At 45.2% G+C, this 22,363-nt stretch overlaps 1 protein-coding gene across 1 annotated transcript in view; it reads right to left on the minus strand.

The window, feature by feature from the left end:
- OSTF1 (osteoclast stimulating factor 1) overlaps positions 1–22,363 on the minus strand; it is a 63,459-nt gene that overhangs the window by 37,631 nt on the left and 3,465 nt on the right. Inside the window, exons 2-3 of the mRNA XM_082243541.1 lie at positions 7,958–8,004; positions 5,029–5,079 (exon numbers count right to left, since the gene is read on the minus strand). Coding sequence (XP_082099667.1) covers positions 5,029–5,079; positions 7,958–8,004 — 98 coding nt within the window. The remainder of the gene's footprint in view (positions 1–5,028; positions 5,080–7,957; positions 8,005–22,363) is intronic.

Raw genomic sequence — 22,363 nt, forward strand, 5'->3', positions numbered from 1 at the left:
GGGGCTTAAGTGGTTAATTGGAACATAACTGGAGAAAATGTTATCCATGTCTTATTGTGACTTGGTGGATTTCATTATTGAGTTGTTCCCATTGATGGTGGATGTGGAGTATTCCGAGGTGTGGAGAACAGAGTGAAAAGAGGCGGGAGAGATTTCAACCACCTCCTTCCCTTCCAGGTGTATATACACCACTGCCCGTGTTGACCCAATAGGCTTAGGCCAAACTGGGTTAATTTGCTCTGAGTAAGCCTCCTTGATGTTGGTGGAAGTTGATCTATTCACATTGTTTTCAATATTCACTTGGATCACATATTGAAGATGCACGTATCCACATCAGTTTGGACTTTTGATTTGTGGACTTTTTTTTTTTTTTTTTTGTTTTTATTAAGTAATTTCAATAGGGTCAGTCATGGTACTCTCAATATGTACCACTTACCAATTTGTAATTCACTGCATCATTTGTATTAGGTTTCATCACTTTTATAGTTACACTATGGTTTTTTGTGATGACAATAGTAATTTATTCATTATTATCCTGTTATTTTATGCACATTTATTTCTCAATCACAAGAGATATCCTAGATATAATAGCGCTGCACTGTTTCCACTATTATAGTGTACAGATCTTTTTTCTGATCACTGTATTAGTGTCACAGGTGACATCAGTTAGCGTTAACGTTAGTTAGCGTCGATACAGGACTGCGTCAGATTGGCCGCCGCATATTTAGTAATATATTTCAACCCTTTGATTGCCAGTGACACACAATAAACACCTCCATTACTACTATACTGTCTGAACGGATCAATATCTTTGATCTGATGAGAACTATACTAGCCTCCCTAAATAGTTTAGTATAGTGTTCCCAAAATGCAGTTAGCAGGATCAGCCCCGACACCTTCCAGCACCTGCGTTTAGCCCCTCCGCCCATCCCCCAAGAAGTGCAGTTTCGGCAGATTACTGTCACTTCCAATATACAGCACACTAAATTGCAGCGTTAAGAGTCAGGCCTGATCTCTGCTGGCAGTTAAATTTTTTTGGTAGTGGTTCAAACAGTCCTTGACAACCAGGTGCTTTTTTACCAGTGAGTCACACTAGGGACCTATAAATTTATTGCCCAAAATGTCCAACCAGAGGTACACTAGTGAAGAGGCCTACACAATGCTGAGCATAACAGATGAGAGCGATGGGGAAGCCTCACTGTCAGAATCAGGCTCAGTATTCAAACCTGTAGAGAGCAGCGGCACCCTGACAGATAGCAGGGACCACTACTCCATCCTCAGAGCTAAGGTCAGGCATACCCGACCCCATTCTTCTGTTGCTGAGGTGCAACAATCGCAAGGTTCTCGTATGCAGCTGAGTGTCGGTATTAGTGCCGTTCAACCTTCTGGTGAACTGGCAAGCACCAGCGGCCTAGTACATCCTGGTCATAGTCAAACCAGCACTACAGTAACACTTGGTGATGTGGGGAGTCCCATAAGTATAGTTCAAGCTGTTGCGGTGGCTAGCACAGTGTCCCGCAGCCACCAAGAATTCGAGGACAGGCCTGTAGAGCCCATAGTGTCCTTCCTGATGCACTTGCAAATCTTGAATGGGAGCCTACCACTTCTGCAGCGCCCGTACTTCACCCATTCACTGCACAACTCGGAATTCAGGTGGAAACAGTAGATTTTACCCCCCCCCCTGGTTTTTATAAGCGTTTTTTCGCGGAAGATCTGTATAGATCTATCATGGACCAAAGCAATTTATCTGCCGATCAATTTATCGGTGCAAATCCATAATGGACTCTTGCCATAGAATTTCCATGGAAACGTTTCACTGTTTCCAAACTTAAAACCTTTCTGGGCCTATCCTTCCTCATGGGCATTACTACAAAGAGTGAGTTGCGGTCATATTGGTCCACTGACCCAATTCATCATATGCCTGTGTTCTCTGCTGCCATGTCCAGGACTAGATACAAGCAAATCTTGCGGTTCTTGCACTTCAGTGACAATGAACTGTCGTCCTCAGGGTGACCCTGGATATGACTGGCTCCACAAGATTCGGCTCCTAGTAAATCACTTCAACTAGGACATTGCAGCCTTATATATGCCCCAACAAGCAGTCTGCGTTGATGGGTCCCTGCCTAAATTTTCTGGCCGCCTTGCTTTCAAACAGTTTCTCTCCAGCAAGCATGCCAGATATGGGGTCAAGATGTAAAAGCTCTATGACAGGGCAACAGGCTATACATGTAGTTTCTGGATTTATGAGGGAAAAGATAGAAATGGGGATCCCCCTTCTGCCCAAACTACATGGGGAGCAGAGGCAAGACTGTTTGGGACTTGGTGTCACCCTTTTACCATTTATACGTGGACAATTATTGCACAAGCGTGCCACTTTTTAGTCAACTTTTTGATTCTGGAATTGGCGCATGTGGCACCGTGTGACCTAATTTCTAGGGCTTCCGCGAGCGGCTTGTAGATTCCCGACTTAGATGGGGGGGAGAGAGCCTGCTTGAAGTGTAATAAATTGCTTGCAGTGAAGTTGAGGGACACAGAATGTTTTCATTCTGTCCTCCATTCACGAAGATACAACAGTCCAAATTGCAACGGCAACTGGTGTTGTTGAGAAGCCCCTCTGGGTCCACAAATACAACCTTAACATGGGAGGGGTGGACTTCAATGACCAGATGATGGCACCATACTTAATTGCCCCTAAAGTCAGAAGCTGGTACAAGAAAGTGTCTGTATACTTATTCCAATTGGCCCCGCTGAACTCTTATGTGGATCCTTCCTAAAATTCCATTAAGAGATCATCACAGTCCTTCTGTATCCAGAAGGTGCTGTAGCCCAAGTTCACAATCTAGATGCAGTGAGCCGACTGCATGAGAGGCATTTTCTGGATGTCCTCCCTGGTACCCCTACCCAAAAGAGCACCCCAAAGCAGAAGTCGTCCCTTCTGTCCTTACCAACCTGGTCTCTGCATCAGGGACTGTTTCCGTCGCTACCACACACTAGTAGACTATTAGTATAAGGTACAGCAGTCTAGGGGACACTTCACACAGGGTCCCAAAAGATATTAGATGGTTATCGCATTTTGAGAGACCCTAGGCTGGAACGTATAAAAGTTTTTTTTACAGTTACAAAAAGAAGAAAGAAGAAAGAAGAAAGAACATTGCATGTATGTCCATCATTAGAAGTGGGTGAATTCTGGGAGGTCTAATGGTGGGCATAACCACACACTTTCTTGCAGAGATTTCTTCATCCACATCGATCGATGTGAATGGAGGAATCTGTTGTTAGGTTCTCTTTTTTTTCATGCAGCCCACAGGCTGCATGAAAAAAAAAAAAAAATATCTTACAATATATGCCTGACAAGAACCAGCAACATACTGGTACGTCGCTGGACTTTGAGTGGTCATTTTTTTTTTTTTTTTTTTTTTTTACAGCCAGCGGTCATCTTTCATCTAAAAGCAATCCTAGTAGATAATTAGCCCCTAGACGGTACATGTGGACGGAACACCCCCCCGCCGCCTTCAACGGTTTTCTCAGGCTCTCCTGTCCCACCAGGAAACCCGAGACCGCAGCCGGTGGTTCCGTCAGCTGACCATAGAGCTGACTGGAGACCAGAATGGCTCTTGGTGTGGTCAGATGCTTTAACCTCCTTAGTGGTATTCCCGAGTGGGGCTCGGGATTAACTTTCAGTACCAAAAGCGGTAACCCCGAGCCACACTCGGGATTACCCCGCAATGCGCTCCCCCGCCATCCTCCCCGGCATCCTCACACTCTCTCCCAGCTCTGTGCATGGCCGATTGCCGGAACTTGTTTTCCGGTTCCCTTCTCTGCGAGCGTTGTGATGCAGGGGGGAGGGGGGGGGGTGGAACCCGGCGGCAAATTCAAATGTGTAAATACACAAATTACATGATACAAAGCTGTGATCCTAAGGGATCACACTGTATCATGCCATTTCAGCACAGGATTGCACATGGTGAATTTCCCAGTGCCCTGCCTGTGCATTTCCAGTGCTCTGTGCCTGGAAATTTTGAACGACCATGGCATCCAAAAAGCGTTCTTTTTGCGCAAAAGCGCTTTTAGACGAACTGGAAAATGACAGCTAAAAGCGCTTTGCGCAAAAAGAACGCTTTTTGGACGCCATGGTCGTTCTCAGTTTTCCAGGCACAAAGAACTGGAAAAGCACAGGCAGGGCACTGGGAAAGTCACCAGGTGAAATGGCATTATACAGTGTAATCCATTAGGATCACGACTTTGTATCATGTCATTTAGTGTATTTACATTTTTGAAATTGCTGCCAGTTTTACCCCCCTGCGTCAACGCTCGCAGGGAAGGGAATTCGGAAGACAGGTGCCGGCATCGGCTGGAAGGACAGCGGGGGATTGCAGGAGATGGTATTTTCCACAATACAAAAAGGAGACACACTGGATATTATATAAAAACGGATTACCTATTTTTTACAATGACGTTAAGGGTTTTTTTTGGAATTAAAGAGGTCATAATGAGGACTCCTGAGCTGACAGGGTGAGAGGAGCAGAGAAGACAGGGAAGACAGGGGTTACACATAAATTTTTTAGAAAACATTTTGTTTTATTCCAGGTTTTTTAGAACATAGACAGGGGTAAATGACACAAACACTGTGCTGTCTATCATGCTTTAAAGCAGGGGTCTTCAAACTATGGCCCTCCAGTTGTTCAGAAACTACAATTCCCATCATGCCTAGTCATGTGTGTAAATGTCAGAGTTTTACAATGCCTCATGTGATGTGTAGTTCCAGAACAGCTTGAGGACCGTAGTTTGAGGATCCCTGTTTTTAAAGGATCAGGATAATTTTTTTTTCCCCAGAAGATGACATGACTGTGTTTAAAAAAAAAAAAAAAAAAAAAAAAGTAGAATATTGTACATACCGAAAATTAAGACATGCTCTGAAAATATGCCCTAGTGTGTTTTTGGTAGCCAATCTTAATATAAGACCCAGTCTTATTTTAGGGGAAATATGGTAGTGATAGTATATTAATGTCTATTTAACTACAAACTCACCATGTCGGCAATGTAAAGAATATCCCCTTCATCGAAATACAGTTCATCAGGCTGCAAACCAGAAAGTAAAAAAGAGATTAGAACACATGGGTTAACATATGAAACCCTGTTTAGAAAACCAGCATTGGCATTGCATTTGTCTGCAAGGCCATGCTTGGGGTACAAGGCCTTGCTTCTTCCTGCCTCTAGTGGTAATGCAAGAAGATTAAAGCTCCCATGACCAGTTGGAGTGCCGATAGCGAAGCGCTGGAGGGCACTGTTTGACAAGCAAGTCTATCATAATGGGCTAATTGGCAGTTCTTATTAGCACACTATGGCATAAAACTCCTAGGGCCCATTAAAGAAAATTCTGCTTTCTGATTTACTATAACTGGAGAATGCAAAATCTGCTGCAGCTCTGCATAGAAACCAATCAGCTTCCAGTTTTTTTTTTTTTTTTTTTTTTTGTCAAAGCTTAACCTCTTCCTGCCCACGCTATAGCTGAAAAATGGCTACAGCACGGGCTCACAGTGCTGGGAGGGCATCTATGGACATCTTCCCGTGATCACGCTACCTGCGCATCAGCAGGGACCTGTGATTGCTGTGTCCCTAGGACACAGATCAGGGTAAATAGTCATTCCCAATGGCTCTTTACCATGTGACCAGCTACGTCCAATCACAGCTGATCACAGTGTAAACAGGATTTGTCAGTTATCAGTAATCATCTCCCCACGCGCTGTGGAGGAGAGCCGATAATGGCAAATCCACACAGGGGGACATCTGCTGTAATAAGGGCACTGTTATCAGTGCAGTCCCAACAGTGTCCACAAATGCTGCCAATTTTTACCAATCAGTGCTGTCCGTCAGTTTCCACCAGCGATGCCAATCAGTGCCGCCGCCTATCAGCGCCTCTTCGCTTCATCAGTGTGCCGCCTCATTAGCGCACATGAGCGAAGGTGAAAATTTTCTTATTTACAAAATTTTATAACAAACTAAGAAAATTTTTTCAAAATTTCCTTTTTTCGTTTGTTTAGCAAAAAAGAAAAAAAAAAAAACGTAGTGGTGATTAAATACCACCAAAAGAAAGCCCTGTCTAAAAAAAAAAAAAGGATAAAAATTTTGTTTGGGTACAGTATTGCATGACTGCGCAATTGTCATTTAAAGTAGGACAGCACTGAAAGCTAAAAATAGGCCTGGGCAGGAAAGGGGCAAAAGTGCCCAGTAGGCAAGGGGTTTATTGAAAAAGCTGATGTTAGTAGCCAATTGGCTACCATGCGCAGCTGCATCAGATTTTGCATACTCCAATTTTAGTAAACTAACCCCTAATGCCTTGCTGCATCTGTCACACAGGCAGGAACAGCAGCTGGCAGTGCCGTGTTCAGCGATACTGAGCCTACACCCTGTACAGGCTTTGTGTCACTAAAGAGGCTCACTGTGGGGTCAGGCAGCGAGCTCAGTAACACTATGGTTTTATCAGACTCATCATTACTGAGCTGTGCCGAGGATGGAGTGTCCGGTATTGGGTACATCTATTGCAAACAAATAAGGAAGTTTTCACATATACACCTGTGAGTGGTATGAACAGCTTGTTGCTATAAAAGGCATTGATATTTAAAACTGAACACAGTAACATGTGAAATACATCAGTAAAACATAACGCAATAAAGCATTTGCAACACTTTTCCTGGTGTTATGGCTGTAAATGAAATTCCTGTGCCAAACCCATGAAAGCTGTGTTTAATGTGACAGTTTTCTCGCTATTCCTGACACCTGTGACCAACTCAGGCACGTGCAGCACTTTATATTCTGGTGCTATGGCTGCGAAGAAGTCATTAAGACTATTTATGATAAAAAAAAAAGTAGAGGCAAATAAGACCTCTTCCATACTGAACTAAATTGCATGGCACGTGTAAAGGCTAGTACACACTATAGGAAAATCAGGCAAACGCTTTTGTCCGAAGAATTTGTGAGACTTTTATATAGCATGTACACAACTTTCGACAGCCGATTCTGAGTTTTCGGAAGAAAAGTCTCAAAGCCACAAACTCTGAAATTTTTTTTTTTTGTACGGAAACAAAAAAAAAAAAAAAAAAAACACAACAATTTTCGTTTTATGTGTAACATTTTGTACGATTTTTGTTCAAGAAAAATCAGAAAAGAAAGTCTGCGCATAATAAGAAATTAAAAAAAAAAAAAAAAAAAAAAAAAGCCTTTGCCGTACAAGGATTTTTGGTTCTGATTTGCTGTGAACAACGAGGAAAATCGGACGATCATTCACCCGATTTTCTTATGGTGTGTACCCCACTTAAGTATTGTGTCAGACAGAATTCTGCCTGAGGCAATTCTACACAGATTTTTCTTAGGCCTCTTTCACACGGTCTGCCTTCGTAGGCGGATCCCTGTTGCTCAGCGGGGATCGATCCGCGATCCCCGCTGAGCCGGCGGACGACAGCTCCGTCTCCGCTTGCAGAGCGGAGAGGGAGGTGTCTCAGCCCCCGCTGCCCTCTATGGGGGGATCGGATGAGAGCGGACCGCCTGTCTGCTCTCATCCGATCCGATTACTGAACAGATGGAAAAATAGGGTTTCCATCCGTCCAGATTTCACGGACAGGATCGGATACGGGTGGCAGCGGGTGTCGGCGGAGGTGTCTCCGCTGACACCCGCTGCCCCATAGAGCTGCATGGAGGATCCGATCAGATCCGCCTAAAAAACTGACAGGCGGATCTGATCGGATCGCCCATGTGAAAGAGCCCTTACCGACAGTTGCATCAATCTGGTCGCAAGTTACGCCATATGTGGCATTGGTGAGAGACAATCTCCATCATACTCTTTATGAATTCCAGAGTTCTATGATCGCCCTAAATACAAACTACATATGGATTTTGCTGTTCCGATCACAAAAGTAAAAACAAGGATTTTTGACAAAAGGGTACCGATAAATATAATTACCGTTCTTGGTTCAAATGTGTACAGGGCCCGAAACACTTTGACTTGCCCTAAAAAAAAAAAAAAAAAAAAAAAATGTAAAAAGGCAACCATAAGAATTACTATTACACATATCTCAATTTCCAAAGCATTGTGAAAGATGTGCCCAATACAGCCATTGACATCTACACTTGAGATATATATACTTTATTATCCTGTTTATTTAAAAGTAATTTCCTGATAAAAAAAAAAAAACTACAGCAATGTGATTAGAAATATATGTGAAAATGGTAAAAACTATGTCATACGAAAATATGCCTTTTACGCACCAAAATAAGAAAGATCTACATGTCAAAGTGGAACTAAACTCACTAAAATCGACATTAAAGTGGTTGTAAACGTTTGACTTTTTTGTTAGAAAAATAACAAACATGCCTATCCTTACCTTTGCACAGAGCAGCCCTGATCTCCTTCTGGGGTCCCCTGCTGGCACTCCAGGGTGCTTCCACAGAAAGCTTCATTCCATGGGGGCACCTATGCTCGCTCCCTTTGTCCATTGACACCGGCAGTGGGACTCGGCCCCGCCACCCACTCCCGATCACAGCTTTTGTTTGACAGCATCGGGAGCCGATGGCTCCCGCTGCTATCAATCTGTTCACGGAGGAGACAGACAGCAGCTGGAGCTACTGCGCTCGTGCACATCGCTGGATCTGATCAGGCTCAAGTCAGAAAAAAAAAAAAAGGAGGAGGTTTCTCAAACACTAACTACTTTTAATCCTTATGCTACAAGCCTTAATAAAATTAGAGAGAAAAGGTTCATTATATTTGTTTTCATTTTTTTTTTTTTTACATTTCTTCAGTTCCTTTCTGGTTTCTGGCCTTGGTGAAAATCATGTCATAATATTATATCCCAGGTGTCTTCAGGAGGGAAGGAGGGGTATTCTCAGTTAAGCATACCATTCTGCCTGCATGCCTGGTCTAAGGGCTGGTTCACAACAGATAAAGTCCAGTGCAATTTTATTCTGCATCAAAAATGCATGGACGGTGTTTAACATGGATTCCAATGGCCCCAGTTTACACCAGTGAAGTGCGTTCCAGTGCAGTCAACAAAAGAAGAACATGTTGCATTTTTTTCTGTATAGAACGCATCTGGAACACAGCAAAATGCATCAAAAATGAACTTGTCCTCAACTGAGATGAAAACAAAAACGAAAAAAAAAAAAAATATCTCTTCTACCTTTACAATCACTTTAACTGAGGGAGGTAAATATGTCCACATTCTGGCTGTGTTATTATTTCATGTGTTATGAAACATGCTGAAGTTTCAGAGTTATAACTGCTAACCTGTCTGCAGGGATGTGCCATTAGCCACCCCCTCCAACTGAGTTATTTACGACCGGTATCCGTTAGTTCTCTGGATTGCCCAGCTTGCGAGGGTGACAGTTTTATTATGGTTTCTAGATTTAAATTGTGGATTGGGTAATGGAAAGGTATGTGTGTGTCTGATCAATGGATTGATAAAAGGTCCTGGCATCAGTTAACAGTTTCCATATTGTATATAGTAAAGGAGGGGGGGGGGGGCATGGGAAGAAAATAGAACTGCTAGATTTATGGTTTTAAAACAGTGAAGCCAATGACAAACAAAATATAATATCTAAACGTGAACAAAATGGCTGCCACACACACTGCTATTTGTGAGCCCAGTACGCATGACCATTACACTAATAAGTTGCAGAGATTTTCCAACTTTGCTTAATGAAAAAACACGCACCGCTCAGCAGTCTCACTGTCACTTAGGACCTAATCCATTACCAGCCTCTTTCTGATTAGGTCCGCCTGTTGGTTTTTGAGGTGGACCTGATTGGAAGTTCCATTTGAGTCTGTGGGCAGTCAGAAGTCCCAAAGACTGGAGCATCCTAATATTTTGGTGAACTCTGTTGGCACTTTAAGTGACGGATGCCTGAAAACCATTTAAAATCCTGCTAGGTACACCAGGTTACATAGTTACATAGTAGTTACATAGTTAGTGAGGTTGAAAAAAAAGACATCAGTCCATCCAGTTCAACCTATTATGTGTGTGTGTGTTTGCTTTTAACCGTACATTGTATACCCCTGTATGTTGTGGTCTTTAAGGTGCCCATCTAGTAGTTTTTTGAAACTATCAATGCTCCCTGCTGATACGACTGCTTGTGGAAGAGAATTCCACATCCTTACCGCTCTTACAGTGAAGAACCTCTTACGCATTTTAAGGTTAAACCGCCTTTCCTCTAGTTTTAGTGAGTGGCCACGCGTCTTGTTGTATTTCCTTACTCTGAATAGTTTGTTCCTTATGCTAGGGTCGCCAGTACAGTATTTGTACATTGATATCATATCCCCCCTCAATTGTCTCTTCTCTAGAGAGAATAGGTTCAGTGCTTGTAGCCTTTCCTCATAGCTGATGTCCTCCATTCCCCTAATTATTTTTGTTGCCCTTCTCTGGACTCTTTCCCAATTCCAGCACATCCTTTCTGAGGACTGGTGCCCAGAACTGGACAGCATACTCCAGATGTGGCCGGACCAGAGTCCTGGGCCTGCAACTGCCACCCTCCTTTTTCATCTTCAGTAAAATCCTGAGTGGTCTGGTAGAATGTTTCTCAGAAGCTGCCTCAAGAACAACCACACCCACACCCTTAGGCCCGTTTCACACAGGCGTCTCCGTGAAGAGGGACTTGCTTTCTCAGCATGGGGGATCTCTGAACTGATCTCCGCTGAGCAGGCGAATGATAGGCCCATGACGGCTCCGCTATGCAGAATGGACACAACCCACTCGTCTACAGGGCAATCAGATGGAAACAGACCACCAGACCATTTCCATGCGATGTGATCCACCAGATGGATAGGGAATAGGTCCCCCATCCATCTGTTTTAGCCGGACAAGATGGGATCGGCGGGTGTCAGTGGACGTGTCCGACACCCGTCGCTCCACTGAAGAGACTGGAGGGTCTGATCAGGTCCGCCTGAAAAACTGATAGGCGAACCTGATCAGATCGCCCGTGTGAAAGAGGCCTTAGCGTGGATTTAAGGCAAAAAAAAATAAAAAAATTGTGAACAGGCAGGCTCTTTTACTGCAGAAGAGATATAAAATGTCTTACCCGAAGCTCCATAAAAACCCTGACTAATCTGGCTGAAAGATTATAAAACTGCTGAGCGACCTTTCTGACTGAAATACATTTGAAACATGTCCTTGCTCTCACTACAACCAAAAATAAATGCCATAAATACAATGTTCTGTGTAAATACAATATTGTTTTACTGCAGCTGAAATGTTCCTTGGTGTGCAGCTGTATGAATGCATGTGACCGATCATTTATGCCCACAGTGATGTAAGAATCGGTCATGACAGGAAATAAAACGTGTTGAGACATCTTTCCTGCACTCAAGGTTCCACCCCGTATTCATTACAAGCTCACGCCAAACTACTTCAAATAGACATGCATTACATTACATAATGGAGACACGATTGTTCCACAGGCATATTTTTATCTTCCATTGACTAGGCCGACCAGCAGTAAGGTTAGTGTTCTGTGTATATCATTAAATACAATCAGGAACAGGAAATCACTAGCTATACACCAGTAATTCATTATAAAAGAAACTGCTGGAAGAAAGAAAAAAAAAGGTCCCTCAAATGAGGAAATGTTACAGATTGCGAGATCATGGTGGAAATTGCCCTCAGTTATCAGTAGGCACAGCCCACATGAGAGTGAGAAATAAAAGAACAAAGGAAAATACAAATTCTGTATCTTGTTGCTGCCTGTGCTCTGTCAGATCAACAAACAGAAGTCACATTCCATCAGCTGACTGACCCAAAATACTTACTGCGCATGCGTTCCACCACTAGCAGTTTTGCTAATCTGACATGGCAGAAGGCGGCCGCGGACATCTTTTTACACGCAGCCAAGTCTTAAATTTTACACTCATAGCAATAAAGTGATCGTATATGCTTATATACAGTATTTTGAAATCTGTGAGACTGTTTTGATGTGTAAATTTTGAAAGCCTAGAAGTATGGCGCTGGGCAGTGCAGGGCATACCAAGATGGCCGTTGCCACTTTCCGACTGCAGGCTTTCAAAAATAAACATCAAAACAGTCTCAGGGATTTCAAAATACTGTATATAAGCAAATATGCTCACTTTATTGCTATAATGAGTCTAGACTCGGTTCACACTACGTCGCTCCGACTTAGACCCCGTTCACACTGGGGCGACTTGTCAGGCAACCTGGTCGCCTGACAAGTTGCCATGGGTTGCCTGCCATAGAGTAGCACAGGACCCGTTCTAATAGGAGCGACACAAGTCGCTCCGACTTAGAAAAAGGGGGCGACCCGTGAAGTCGCGTGCAGCGCGACTTCGGCACGACTTGCATGGACTTCATATAATGAATGTCTATGCAAGTCGCCTCCAGGTTGCCCCGAAGTAGTACAGGACCCTTTTTCTAAGTCGGAGCGACTTGTGTCGCTCCTATTAGAACGGCTTCTGTACTGCACAATGGGAGCGTGATGGACCGCGACTTGTCAGGCTGACAAGTCGCGGACCAAGTCGGACTAGTGTGAATGCGGACTTAAAATCAAGACTTGGCTAGGTGTAACAAGATGTCCACTGTAACCTTCTGACTGCAGGTGTTCTGTCAGATTAGCAAACCTGCTAGCAGTGGAACGCATGCGTAGTAAGTATTTTTGGTCAATCAGCTGACAGAACGTCACTTCCGTTCCCTGATCTGATGGGTTCACTATTCTGACAGAACACCTGCATAACATATACACCAGTGATGGCGAACCTTGGCACCCCAGATGTTTTGGAACTACATTTTCCATGATGCTCATGCACTCTGCAGTGTGTAGTTAAGCATCATGGGAAATGTAGTTCCAAAACATCTGGGGTGCCAAGGTTTGCCATCACTGATATACACTATGTTACCAAAAGTATTAGGACACCTGCCTTTACATGCACATGAACTTTAATAGCATCCCAGTCTTAGTCCATAGGGTTCAATATGGAGTTGGCCCAGCTATAACAGCTTCAACTCTTCTGGGAAGGCTGTTCACAAGGTTTAGGAGTGTGTATGGAAATGCCTGACCATTCTTCCAGAAGCAAATTTGTGGTGTCAGTCACTGATGTTAGTTCGCAGCCTCCGCTCTAATTCATCCCAAAGGTGTTCTATTGGGTTGAGGTCAGGACTCTTTGCAGGCCAGTCAAGTTCCTCCACCCAAAACTTGCTCATCCATGTCTTTATGGACCTTGCTTTGTGCACTGGTGAGCAGTCATGTTGGAACAGGAACTGCCACCCCCAAACTGTTCCCACAAAGTTGGGAGCACGAAATTGTCCAAAATGCCTTGGTATGCTGACTCCTTAAGTGTTTACTTCCCTGGAACTAAGGGCCCAAGCCTAACACCTGAAAAGCAACCCCACACCATAATCCCCCCTCCACCAAATGATTTGGACCAGTGCACAAAGCAAGGTCCATAAAGACATGGATGAGTGAGTTTTTGGGTGGAGGAACTTGACTGGCCTGCACAGAGTCCTGACCTCAACCCGATAGAACACCTTTGGGATAAAACAGAGCGGAGACTGTGAGCCAGGCCTTCTCTCCTATCTCAGTGCCTGACCTCACAAACTTTCCCATAGAAACTCCTAAACCTTGTGGACAGCCTTCCCAGACGAGTTGAAGCTGTTATAGCTGCAAAGGTAAGGCCAACTCAATATTGAACCCTACCGACTAAAGCCTCGTACACACGATCAGATTATCATCCATTTTTTTGTCCATTTTTTGTTGCATGCTAGTCTCATGTGGAAAGTGAAGAGGTTATTTTCATACGAATTTTCATACGAATTTTCCCGTACGACAGAATTCTACTTCAGAAGTGAAGTCATGTGTTGGATTGTTTTGTATGTGTTCTTTCGTCTCTGAGCATGCCGAGTCTTGCTCTTATGATTTTTTTCAGACGAAAACTATTAATTATTAATTAAACGAAAATCGGATGTTGTGTTGATGTACGATAAAAATTTTTAGCCTGCACATCAAGTTTTTGTCCTCCGAAAATCCGGAATCGGCTGTCGAAAGCACTATACTAACAATCAGAAAATCGGCAGATTGTTCCTCAGACAAAATTTTCCTTCTGATTTTCGTATCGTGTGTACGGGCCTTTAGACTGGGATGCCATTAAAGTGTGTGTGTGTGTGTGTGTGTGTGTAAAGGCAGGCATCCCAATACTTTGGTTAATATAGTGTATGTGCAATCGCAAAAAAAGAGTTGGACTCACATATGCGTGCTCCCAACACAGATATCGAGCTGTCAAAAGGCAGGGGTGGGAGCGCAGAGACCCAGCTGTCAAAGACAACTCTCAGGTTCCAACTAATGAGCTGTAACCAGGTGGACTGGCTCCTGATCATGTGACCACTGACAGCAAATCACAGAACCGCAGCTCAGCACCACAGCCCTTCTGAAAGAGACCTTCCATGTTTCACACAATCCGCCATGGTTCACTTTGCAGGAGGCATTTAACATGGAAATATGAAAATGCCACACCACCACGCTGCAACCGCATGCAATACATTTAAATAGATAATGTCTGGCAGTGGTGGTGCAATTTCTTGTCGCCATGGATGCCTAGGATTTGAGAGATTGTATTTTATATTATAATATATATATATATATATATAATTTTTTTTTTAGTTTGCTTTTTCCACTTGATATTTAGTTGGGATTATTATTAAACAGATCCAAAGTTGTGACGTGATCACAAAGACAAAGTCCAACACAAATCCCCTTGGTACACCCTATGATAACGTTTTAAATCTCCCTCTCTCTTCTGGTTTTTAAAGACCTCTTCAAAACTTTCCCTACTGGTCCTTGCACCCTGAGTCTTTAGGTCTTGTCCATCTCTGTTTAGTTCATCAAAAGCCCTAGCTAGTACATACTCAGGGAGCAAGAAGTGCTTCACCAAGTTGCTAAGGCTTCCAAAGAGTTCAAAATTCATCATCCAGATGAGCAACCTGCTCACACCCAACACAGAAGTATTCATCCTCAAACAGATGTTCCAGGGCGGCATACATCGCACAAGATGTACATTCCAGTGGTTTTGTCCTTATCTCATTAAACAAAAAAGTTTTGCATACTTTCTTTTTGGTTGCTTTAGTCCCCCTGTGGGAAAAGTGCATGTAGCACTTCTTCCTGTCGTCTATGTGGTCTCTAAGCCAAGCTAGAGTGGTCATCAGCACAAATCCCACTGCTGTCCCACCACGCAGCTAGCAAGGAGACAAAAATATAATTCGCTCTGAGTGACAGCGTGCTTCTCTTGGTCAGCAGGAGCAAACAGAGACGAGTGCGGTTACTACTTATACAGTGGGAATGAGAAGGATGCGAGAAGGAGAACGAGACTGCCAATGGGAATGGGGGGGGGGGGTCGAATACGGATGCCAGAAAAGAAGAGTATAAGAGGAGGAGCGTGGGATTGCCAGCAGAAGTTTGAGGAAGAGGAATGACCGTGGAAGGGAACAGGGAGGAAAGTAGGAGAATGAGACTGCCAGAGGGAGTAGGGGAGAGGAGGAAGAACTGCGGAAGTGAAGTAGATAAAAGAAGGAGAATGGGATTGCAAGCAGGAAAATGAGACTGCCAGAGGGAGTCAGGGAAAAAGAGGAATGACTGCAGGAAAGAAGAAGAGGATAAGAGGAGGAGAATGGGATTGCCAGCAGAAGTTTGAAGAAGAGAAGAGGGATGAAAGTAGAAGAACCAGCCTGCAAGGACTTCAAAAGGGAGTGGGGGCGGGGGGAATGACTGCAGGAGAGAAGAGGATAAGAGAAGTAGAATGGGATTTGCCAGCAGGAGAATGAGGCTGCCAGAGGGAGTCGGGGAGAGGAGGAAGGACTGGAAAAGAGAAGTAGAAGGGGATTGCCAGCAGGAGAATGAGGCTGCCAGAGGGATTCGGGGAGAGGAGGAAGGACTGGAAAAGAGAAGTAGAATGGGATTGCCAGAGGGAGTCGGGGAGAGGAGGAAGGACTGGAAAAGAGAAGTAGAATGGGATTTGCCAGCAGGAGAATGAGGCTGCCAGAGGGAGTCGGGGAGAGGAGGAAGGACTGGAAAAGAGAAGTAGAAGTAGAATGGGATTTGCCAGCAGGAGAATGAGGCTGCCAGAGGGAGTCAGGGAGAGGAGGAAGGACTGGAAAAGAGAAGTAGAATGGGATTGCCAGAGGGAGTCGGGGAGAGGAGGAAGGACTGGAAAAGAGAAGTAGAAGTAGAATGGGATTTGCCAGCAGGAGAATGAGGCTGCCAGAGGGAGTCGGGGAGAGGAAGGACTGGAAAAGAGAAGTAGAATTAGAATGGGATTGCCAGCAGGAGAATGAGGCTGCCAGAGGGAGTCGGGGAGAGGAGGAAGGACTGGAAAAGAGAAGTAGAATGGGATTTGCCAGCAGGAGAATGAGGCTGCCAGAGGGAGTCGGGGAGAGGAGGAAGGACTGGAAAAGAGAAGTAGAATTAGAATGGGATTGCCAGCAGGAGAATGAGGCTGCCAGAGGGAGTCAGGGAGAGGAGGAAGGACTGGAAAAGAGAAGTAGAAGTAGAATGGGATTGCCAGCAGGAGAATGAGGCTGCCAGAGGGAGTCGGGGAGAGGAGGAAGGACTGGAAAAGAGAAGTAGAATGGGATTGCCAGCAGGAGAATGAGGCTGCCAGAGGGATTCAGGGAGAGGAGGAAGGACTGGAAAAGAGAAGTAGAATGGGATTGCCAGCAGGAGAATGAGGCTGCCCGAGGGATTCGGGGGGGAAAGAGGAAGGACTGCAGGAGAGGAAAAAAAGAAGAGGATAAGAGGAGGAGAATGGGATTGCCAGCAAAAGTTTGAGGAAGAGGAATGACCTCGGAAGACAAGAAGGATGAAAGTAGGAATGACTGTGGGAGAGCAGAAGATTGGAGTTGGAGAATTAAACTGCTAGAAGAAGTCAGGGGGAGGAGGAATAATTGTGGAAAAGAGAATGAGAGTAGAAGAATGAGACCACCAGAGGAAAAAGAATGGCCACTGGAGAGAAGAAAATGAGCAAAGGAGAATAAGACTGCTAGAGGGTGTCAGGGGGAGCAGAAATGATTGTGGTAGAGAAGAGAATGAGACTGAGTGTATGACAGGAGAGGAGGAATGACCACAGGTGAGAAGAGGACAAAAAGTAGAACGAGACAGCCGGCAGAGATTTGGGGAAGAAAAAGAAAAATTGCAGGAAACAAGACGATGAGTAGGAGAAAGAGACTGCCAGGTGGGTGGTCCAGCCAATAACACACCTGCTTTCATAGGGTGTCTCCACTAAGTAAGTGGCTTCTATCACACCTGCAAATGCACCTGTCTCCATCTACATGTGAGAACCCCAGAGATTAGCTGTGGGAGGCAGCCTCATCAAAAGCAATGGGAGGCTGACGCTCCTACAGCTAATCGCAGTCGCTTGCATATAAACGTTCATTCAGTGATCATATACAGGTGATTGGCCCTGGATGCAGGCAGTCTGTGTCCAGGGCTGATCACTTGCATGTGATCGCTGCATGAGCGATTACATGCAGGCAACCGTGATTAGCTGTAGGAGCATCAGCCTCCCATTGCTTTTGCTTTTGATGGGGTTGCCTCCCACAGCTAGTCAATGGGAACCCCCCCCTGGGGTTCTCACGTGTAACTGGCATTAAGCTGGCCACAGACAGTTCCAATCTTGGCTGGTTCAGCAGGAACGGGCTGAATGAATCACGTTGATCAATCGATTATAGTAGCTGGTATAGCTGCTAGCAATAATCAGTCTTCTCCCAGCGGAACGGCTTCCCCTGCCAGAATACAATGGAGGAGGGATTGCCGCATCAACACTGACTGGGTTGAAGGGGGAATCATGGGAATGGTTGCCGGAAAGAAATTGGCACCGCGCATGGCCTGCCTTAAAGTGGTTGTAAAGGCTTATGTTTTTTTACCTTCATGCATTCAGTGTGCAGCTTCCCCCTCAGCCCCCCTAATATTTATCTAACCCCAATCTCAATCCAGCGCTGTGCACGAGACCTGAGGCTCTGCTGGGTCTCTCCCTCCTGATTAGCTGAGATGCAGCAGCAGAAGCCATTGGCTCCTGCTGCTGTCATTCACAACCAGTGAGGTGGGGGGGGGGGTCAGGGTTGAGCCACGCTCTCTGTGTCTTATGGACACAGAGAGCCTGCTCGAGAGCGAGAATGCACGAGTGCCCCCACAGCAAGCGGCTTGCTATGGGGGCACTCGGCAAGGGGGAGAGGGCAGGGGACCCGAGATGAAGGAGGATCAGGGCTGCTCTGTGCAAAACCATTGCGTAAAGCAGGTAAGTATGAGATGTTTATTTTCTTTTTTGTTAATAAAACTTTTTCCTTTACAATCACTTTAAGCTTCATTCCCATCTAGCGATTTGGAATCTCACTGAAATTGCAGCAAAATGCACGCTGCATGTTTGGGTTTTGGGATGCCAATTGAATGGCACCAATTTGACTAATCGATGGTCACAAAAGGGGTTAAAAAATGTGCCAGGCTCAGGGCCAAAATTTGGCCTTGAGTTTCTTTGCCGTGACAAATGCACATAGGGCAGTGCCCTGTTCGCAACAAACGTATATACATATATATATATATATATATATATATATATATACACACACACACACACACACACACACACACGTACATACATACACACACACTGTACTTTCTGGAGTATAAGACTACTTTTGAACCTCAAAAAAATCCTCCAAAAATTGGGGGTCGTCTTATACGCCGAGTATAATATCTCCAAGGTAACCTAAGTATAAGTATTACCGGTAGATGAAAATTAGGGGGGGTCGTCTAGTACGCTGGACGTTTTGAATTCTGTGAGTTCGGCTGAACTTGCATGATTTCAAGCCGGCATTTCAGTCCGACTTCACAGACTGACATCTGTGCACAGATGTCCATGGAAATTGCCCCCCCCCCCCCCAAAAATCACCAAAGGTAGTACAGAAACTACTTTTGGGAATCGGTGCGGTGCCGCAAACTCGGCGTCACACCGATTCGAACTGTGCCATTGCCGGCAATTGCCTCCGATTTGACATGTCAAATCAAACCAATTTGAACGCAAGCTTAAGGTTATGCTGGATAATTTTCATGTGGCATCTCATGAGATGCTTGTCAGATTTTACCGACCCCACCAAAAAAGAAAATAAAAAAAAAAAAAAAAAAACACAAACACTAGGGTTTCATTAGGAAGTTTGTAGCAAAGTAAAGATGATCTATTCTCACCATTTACTCGGAAAATCAAAGTAGTAATGTGACAGGTTGCACACAGAATGACACATTTCCTCACCACAATCATGCTTCAGTATCGCATAAAAATTTCTAAATATCAATTGTACACGGTCATCGCACAAACCTATTCAGGAATTTTCTAGGCCTAGTAATTGGTGTCAGGTAGGAGGCTCCTTCATTAGATTCATGGACTTTTATTCATGAAGTGGGCACTACGATCGATCGGAAGTTGTTCTAACAGAGCAACATGAACAATTTCAGCCTTCCAGGCACACAATACTTACTATGGCATGTACAGCACGTGTACCAAGACATGAAAGTAAGACACACGGAGCTTTCAAATCCGCCAACACCAACTGGAAATGGACAGGTTACTCAATCGCACATTACTGACATAGTTAGCATACACTGCATTCACAAATTCTATTATAGCATGCATATTTCTGCGCTCGATTTTTCCCTATTAGTCTCGGTTCACACTAGGTCGCTCCGACTTCGGGGGCGACCTGTGAAGTCGCGTGCACCGCGACTTGCACGGACTTCATATAATGAATGTCTATGCAAGTCGCCCCGAAGTAGTACAGGACCCTTTTTCTAAGTCGGAGCAACTTGTGTCTCTCCAATTAGAACGGGTCCTGTAGCACTGCATGGACCGCGACTTGTCAGGCTGACAAGTCGCGATAGTGTGAATGGACACTTACAAGGCTTTGTTGCAAATCAGTCTTGCAAATCTGCTGTCTGTCGGCCGAAATCTGTACTGACTGGCGAACAATCGGCCGTTCTGGTGACGGCCAACAAATATTTTAAAGTCTGCACGACAGATTCTGTTCGGCCGAAAATGCGCTGTCGGCTGTCGGAAGCATCATACTAACAAGCCTACAATCAGCCGATCGGTCGGCGGTCGAATATTTACGGCCGACAATCGGTAAGTGTGTACGGGGCTAGAGCTGTCAGGTCCCCATTCTTCTCTATGGGGGAATCGGATGGGAACGGACCGTCTGTCCGTTCTCATCTGATCCGATCCACCAGATGGATGGAAAATAGGGTTTCCATCCGTCCAGATTTGACGGATCGGATGTCAGCAGACATGTCTCCGCTGACATCCGATGCCCCATATAGAGATGCATAAGGCATCCATTCAGATCCGCCAAAAAAATGGACAGGCGGATCTGAACGGACTCCGTGTGTGAAAGGGGCCTAAAGCACAAAGTTCAATGTATCTCCGTACCATGTTTATGCTTTGCCTGTGTATTCTTTTTTTTTTCTTTGTATCCCAGCTGAAGTCGGCGCCATCTTAGCTCCCGTCTGCCACTTCCTCCCCGCAGCATACTTCTGCCCTTTCCTCTGTGTCACCCTGCGCATGCGCAGTGCTCTTGCTCACTCCACTGATGCTAAGCAGCGATGTTACACCCCCTGTAACTTAACAAGGAAAGTCTGAAAGAGCCCTAATAATAAAATGTAAAGAACAGTCACGAGGTCTCAATTCTCCGGGACGGCTGCAGAGCGGATTGCACAGGGGTCCTGTGGGTCTTTGGCTTTGTTTCAGGTCCGAATTCAGGCAAAAATTTGGAACTGATTTGCCCCTGAAACAGAGAACAGGGGTGCCCCGGACCCCTGCTGTAAACTGCTCCGCAAATAGTGTGAACCCAGCCTGAGTGATTCGCTCCATCCTGCTTATAAGCAGTGATTGGTAGGCACAGACCATGTGACCTAGATTGCCTAGGCTAGGAGTAGACATTAGGGATGAACTCAGGCATCTGAATAAGAGTCCAAGCCTGCCCAAGAAGCGGTCAAAGCCCACAGCCGGCAGGAGGAATCCTGGCCTGGCAGCTACACGTATGCATGGGGTGTGTATACATGTAGCTAATACCTCCACCACCTATGATTGGCTGTGGGCTTTGACAGCTCAGATGGGTTTAGACCTGCCTGAGCTCATCACTGGTAGAGAGGAGTGTGGACATCCTCTATCTGAGCATCAAACATTATGCCACAGGTGTCAAACACAAGGCCCGCGGGCCGAATGCGGCCCCCCCAGGCTATTTCATGTGGCCCTCACACCTCTCCTGCAGCTGCTGCACCCCCCTTGTCTCAGTAGTCAGCAGAAGAGAGGACAGAACTTCTTTGCCAGATCCTGCACGCCTCTGTGCAGCTTCAGAAAGGCTTGTCTCTGCCCCCCCCTCCTTTTCCCAGCAGTCCACAGCAGAGAGGAGGGTAGAACTCCTACAGATCCTGCACCTCTCTGTGCAGCCGCAACACCACCTTGCCCCTGGCCTCCCCATTCAGCAGACTCTGAAAGCTGAATCCAGCCCTCCTCTGGTTCATCTCCAGACCCTGCACTTTCTTTTTCCCAGATCCACCCGCATCTTCTTCCTGGCAGCAGTACAAGGTAAGGGGGTGCATTGTGATGTAAGGAAGGGTGGGTGACTCTTGACTTCTGATGGTGGGATGGCTCATGTAAGGGTGTAAGGGGGTGTGGGGTGCTCTGGACATCTAATATTACAGATATAATCATGTTGTAAAGCACTGCGCAAACTGTTGGCGCTATATAAATTCTGTATAATAACAACAATAACAGGCCCTTTGAGGGCAACCATAATGCTGATGCGGCCTGCGATGAAATTGAGTTTGACACCCCTGCATTATGCCCTTCTTCACTCCAAACAGCTGGGGGCTGGGTCATTCACCATGTAAACAAAGGGGTGCGGTGCTGGTGATGCCAGTGCCCTTTTAGCCCTGGTTCACACCGAATGCGGCTTTGAAACTGTGCAACTTCACTTGAAACTGCAAGTTGTCATAGCCGCAAGTCAGTGCGACTTCAAGTGCAACTTGGATGACATCTGTGCAAGTCGCACCTGAAATCGCCAAAAGTAGTGCAGGAACTATTTCTTCAAATTGGTGGGGCACTGCAAAGTCAACATCGCATCAATTGAAACAGTTCCATTGACAACAATAGGATGGGACTTGTCATGTGATTTGACCTGTCAAATCACATGACAAGTTGCTCCGGTGTGAACTTATGGACACATGCTAGAACTGCAAGATTAATCGATAAAAAAAAAAAAAAAATCGTGATCTCGATTCACCCCCCTCGCGAACATAAAACAGCATGTCCTGATTCTTAGACCCCGTTCACACTGGGGCG

The sequence above is a fragment of the Pelophylax lessonae genome (genome assembly GCF_965119305.1).
Source record: "Pelophylax lessonae genome assembly, chromosome: 1".
Classification (NCBI taxonomy): domain Eukaryota; kingdom Metazoa; phylum Chordata; class Amphibia; order Anura; family Ranidae; genus Pelophylax; species Pelophylax lessonae.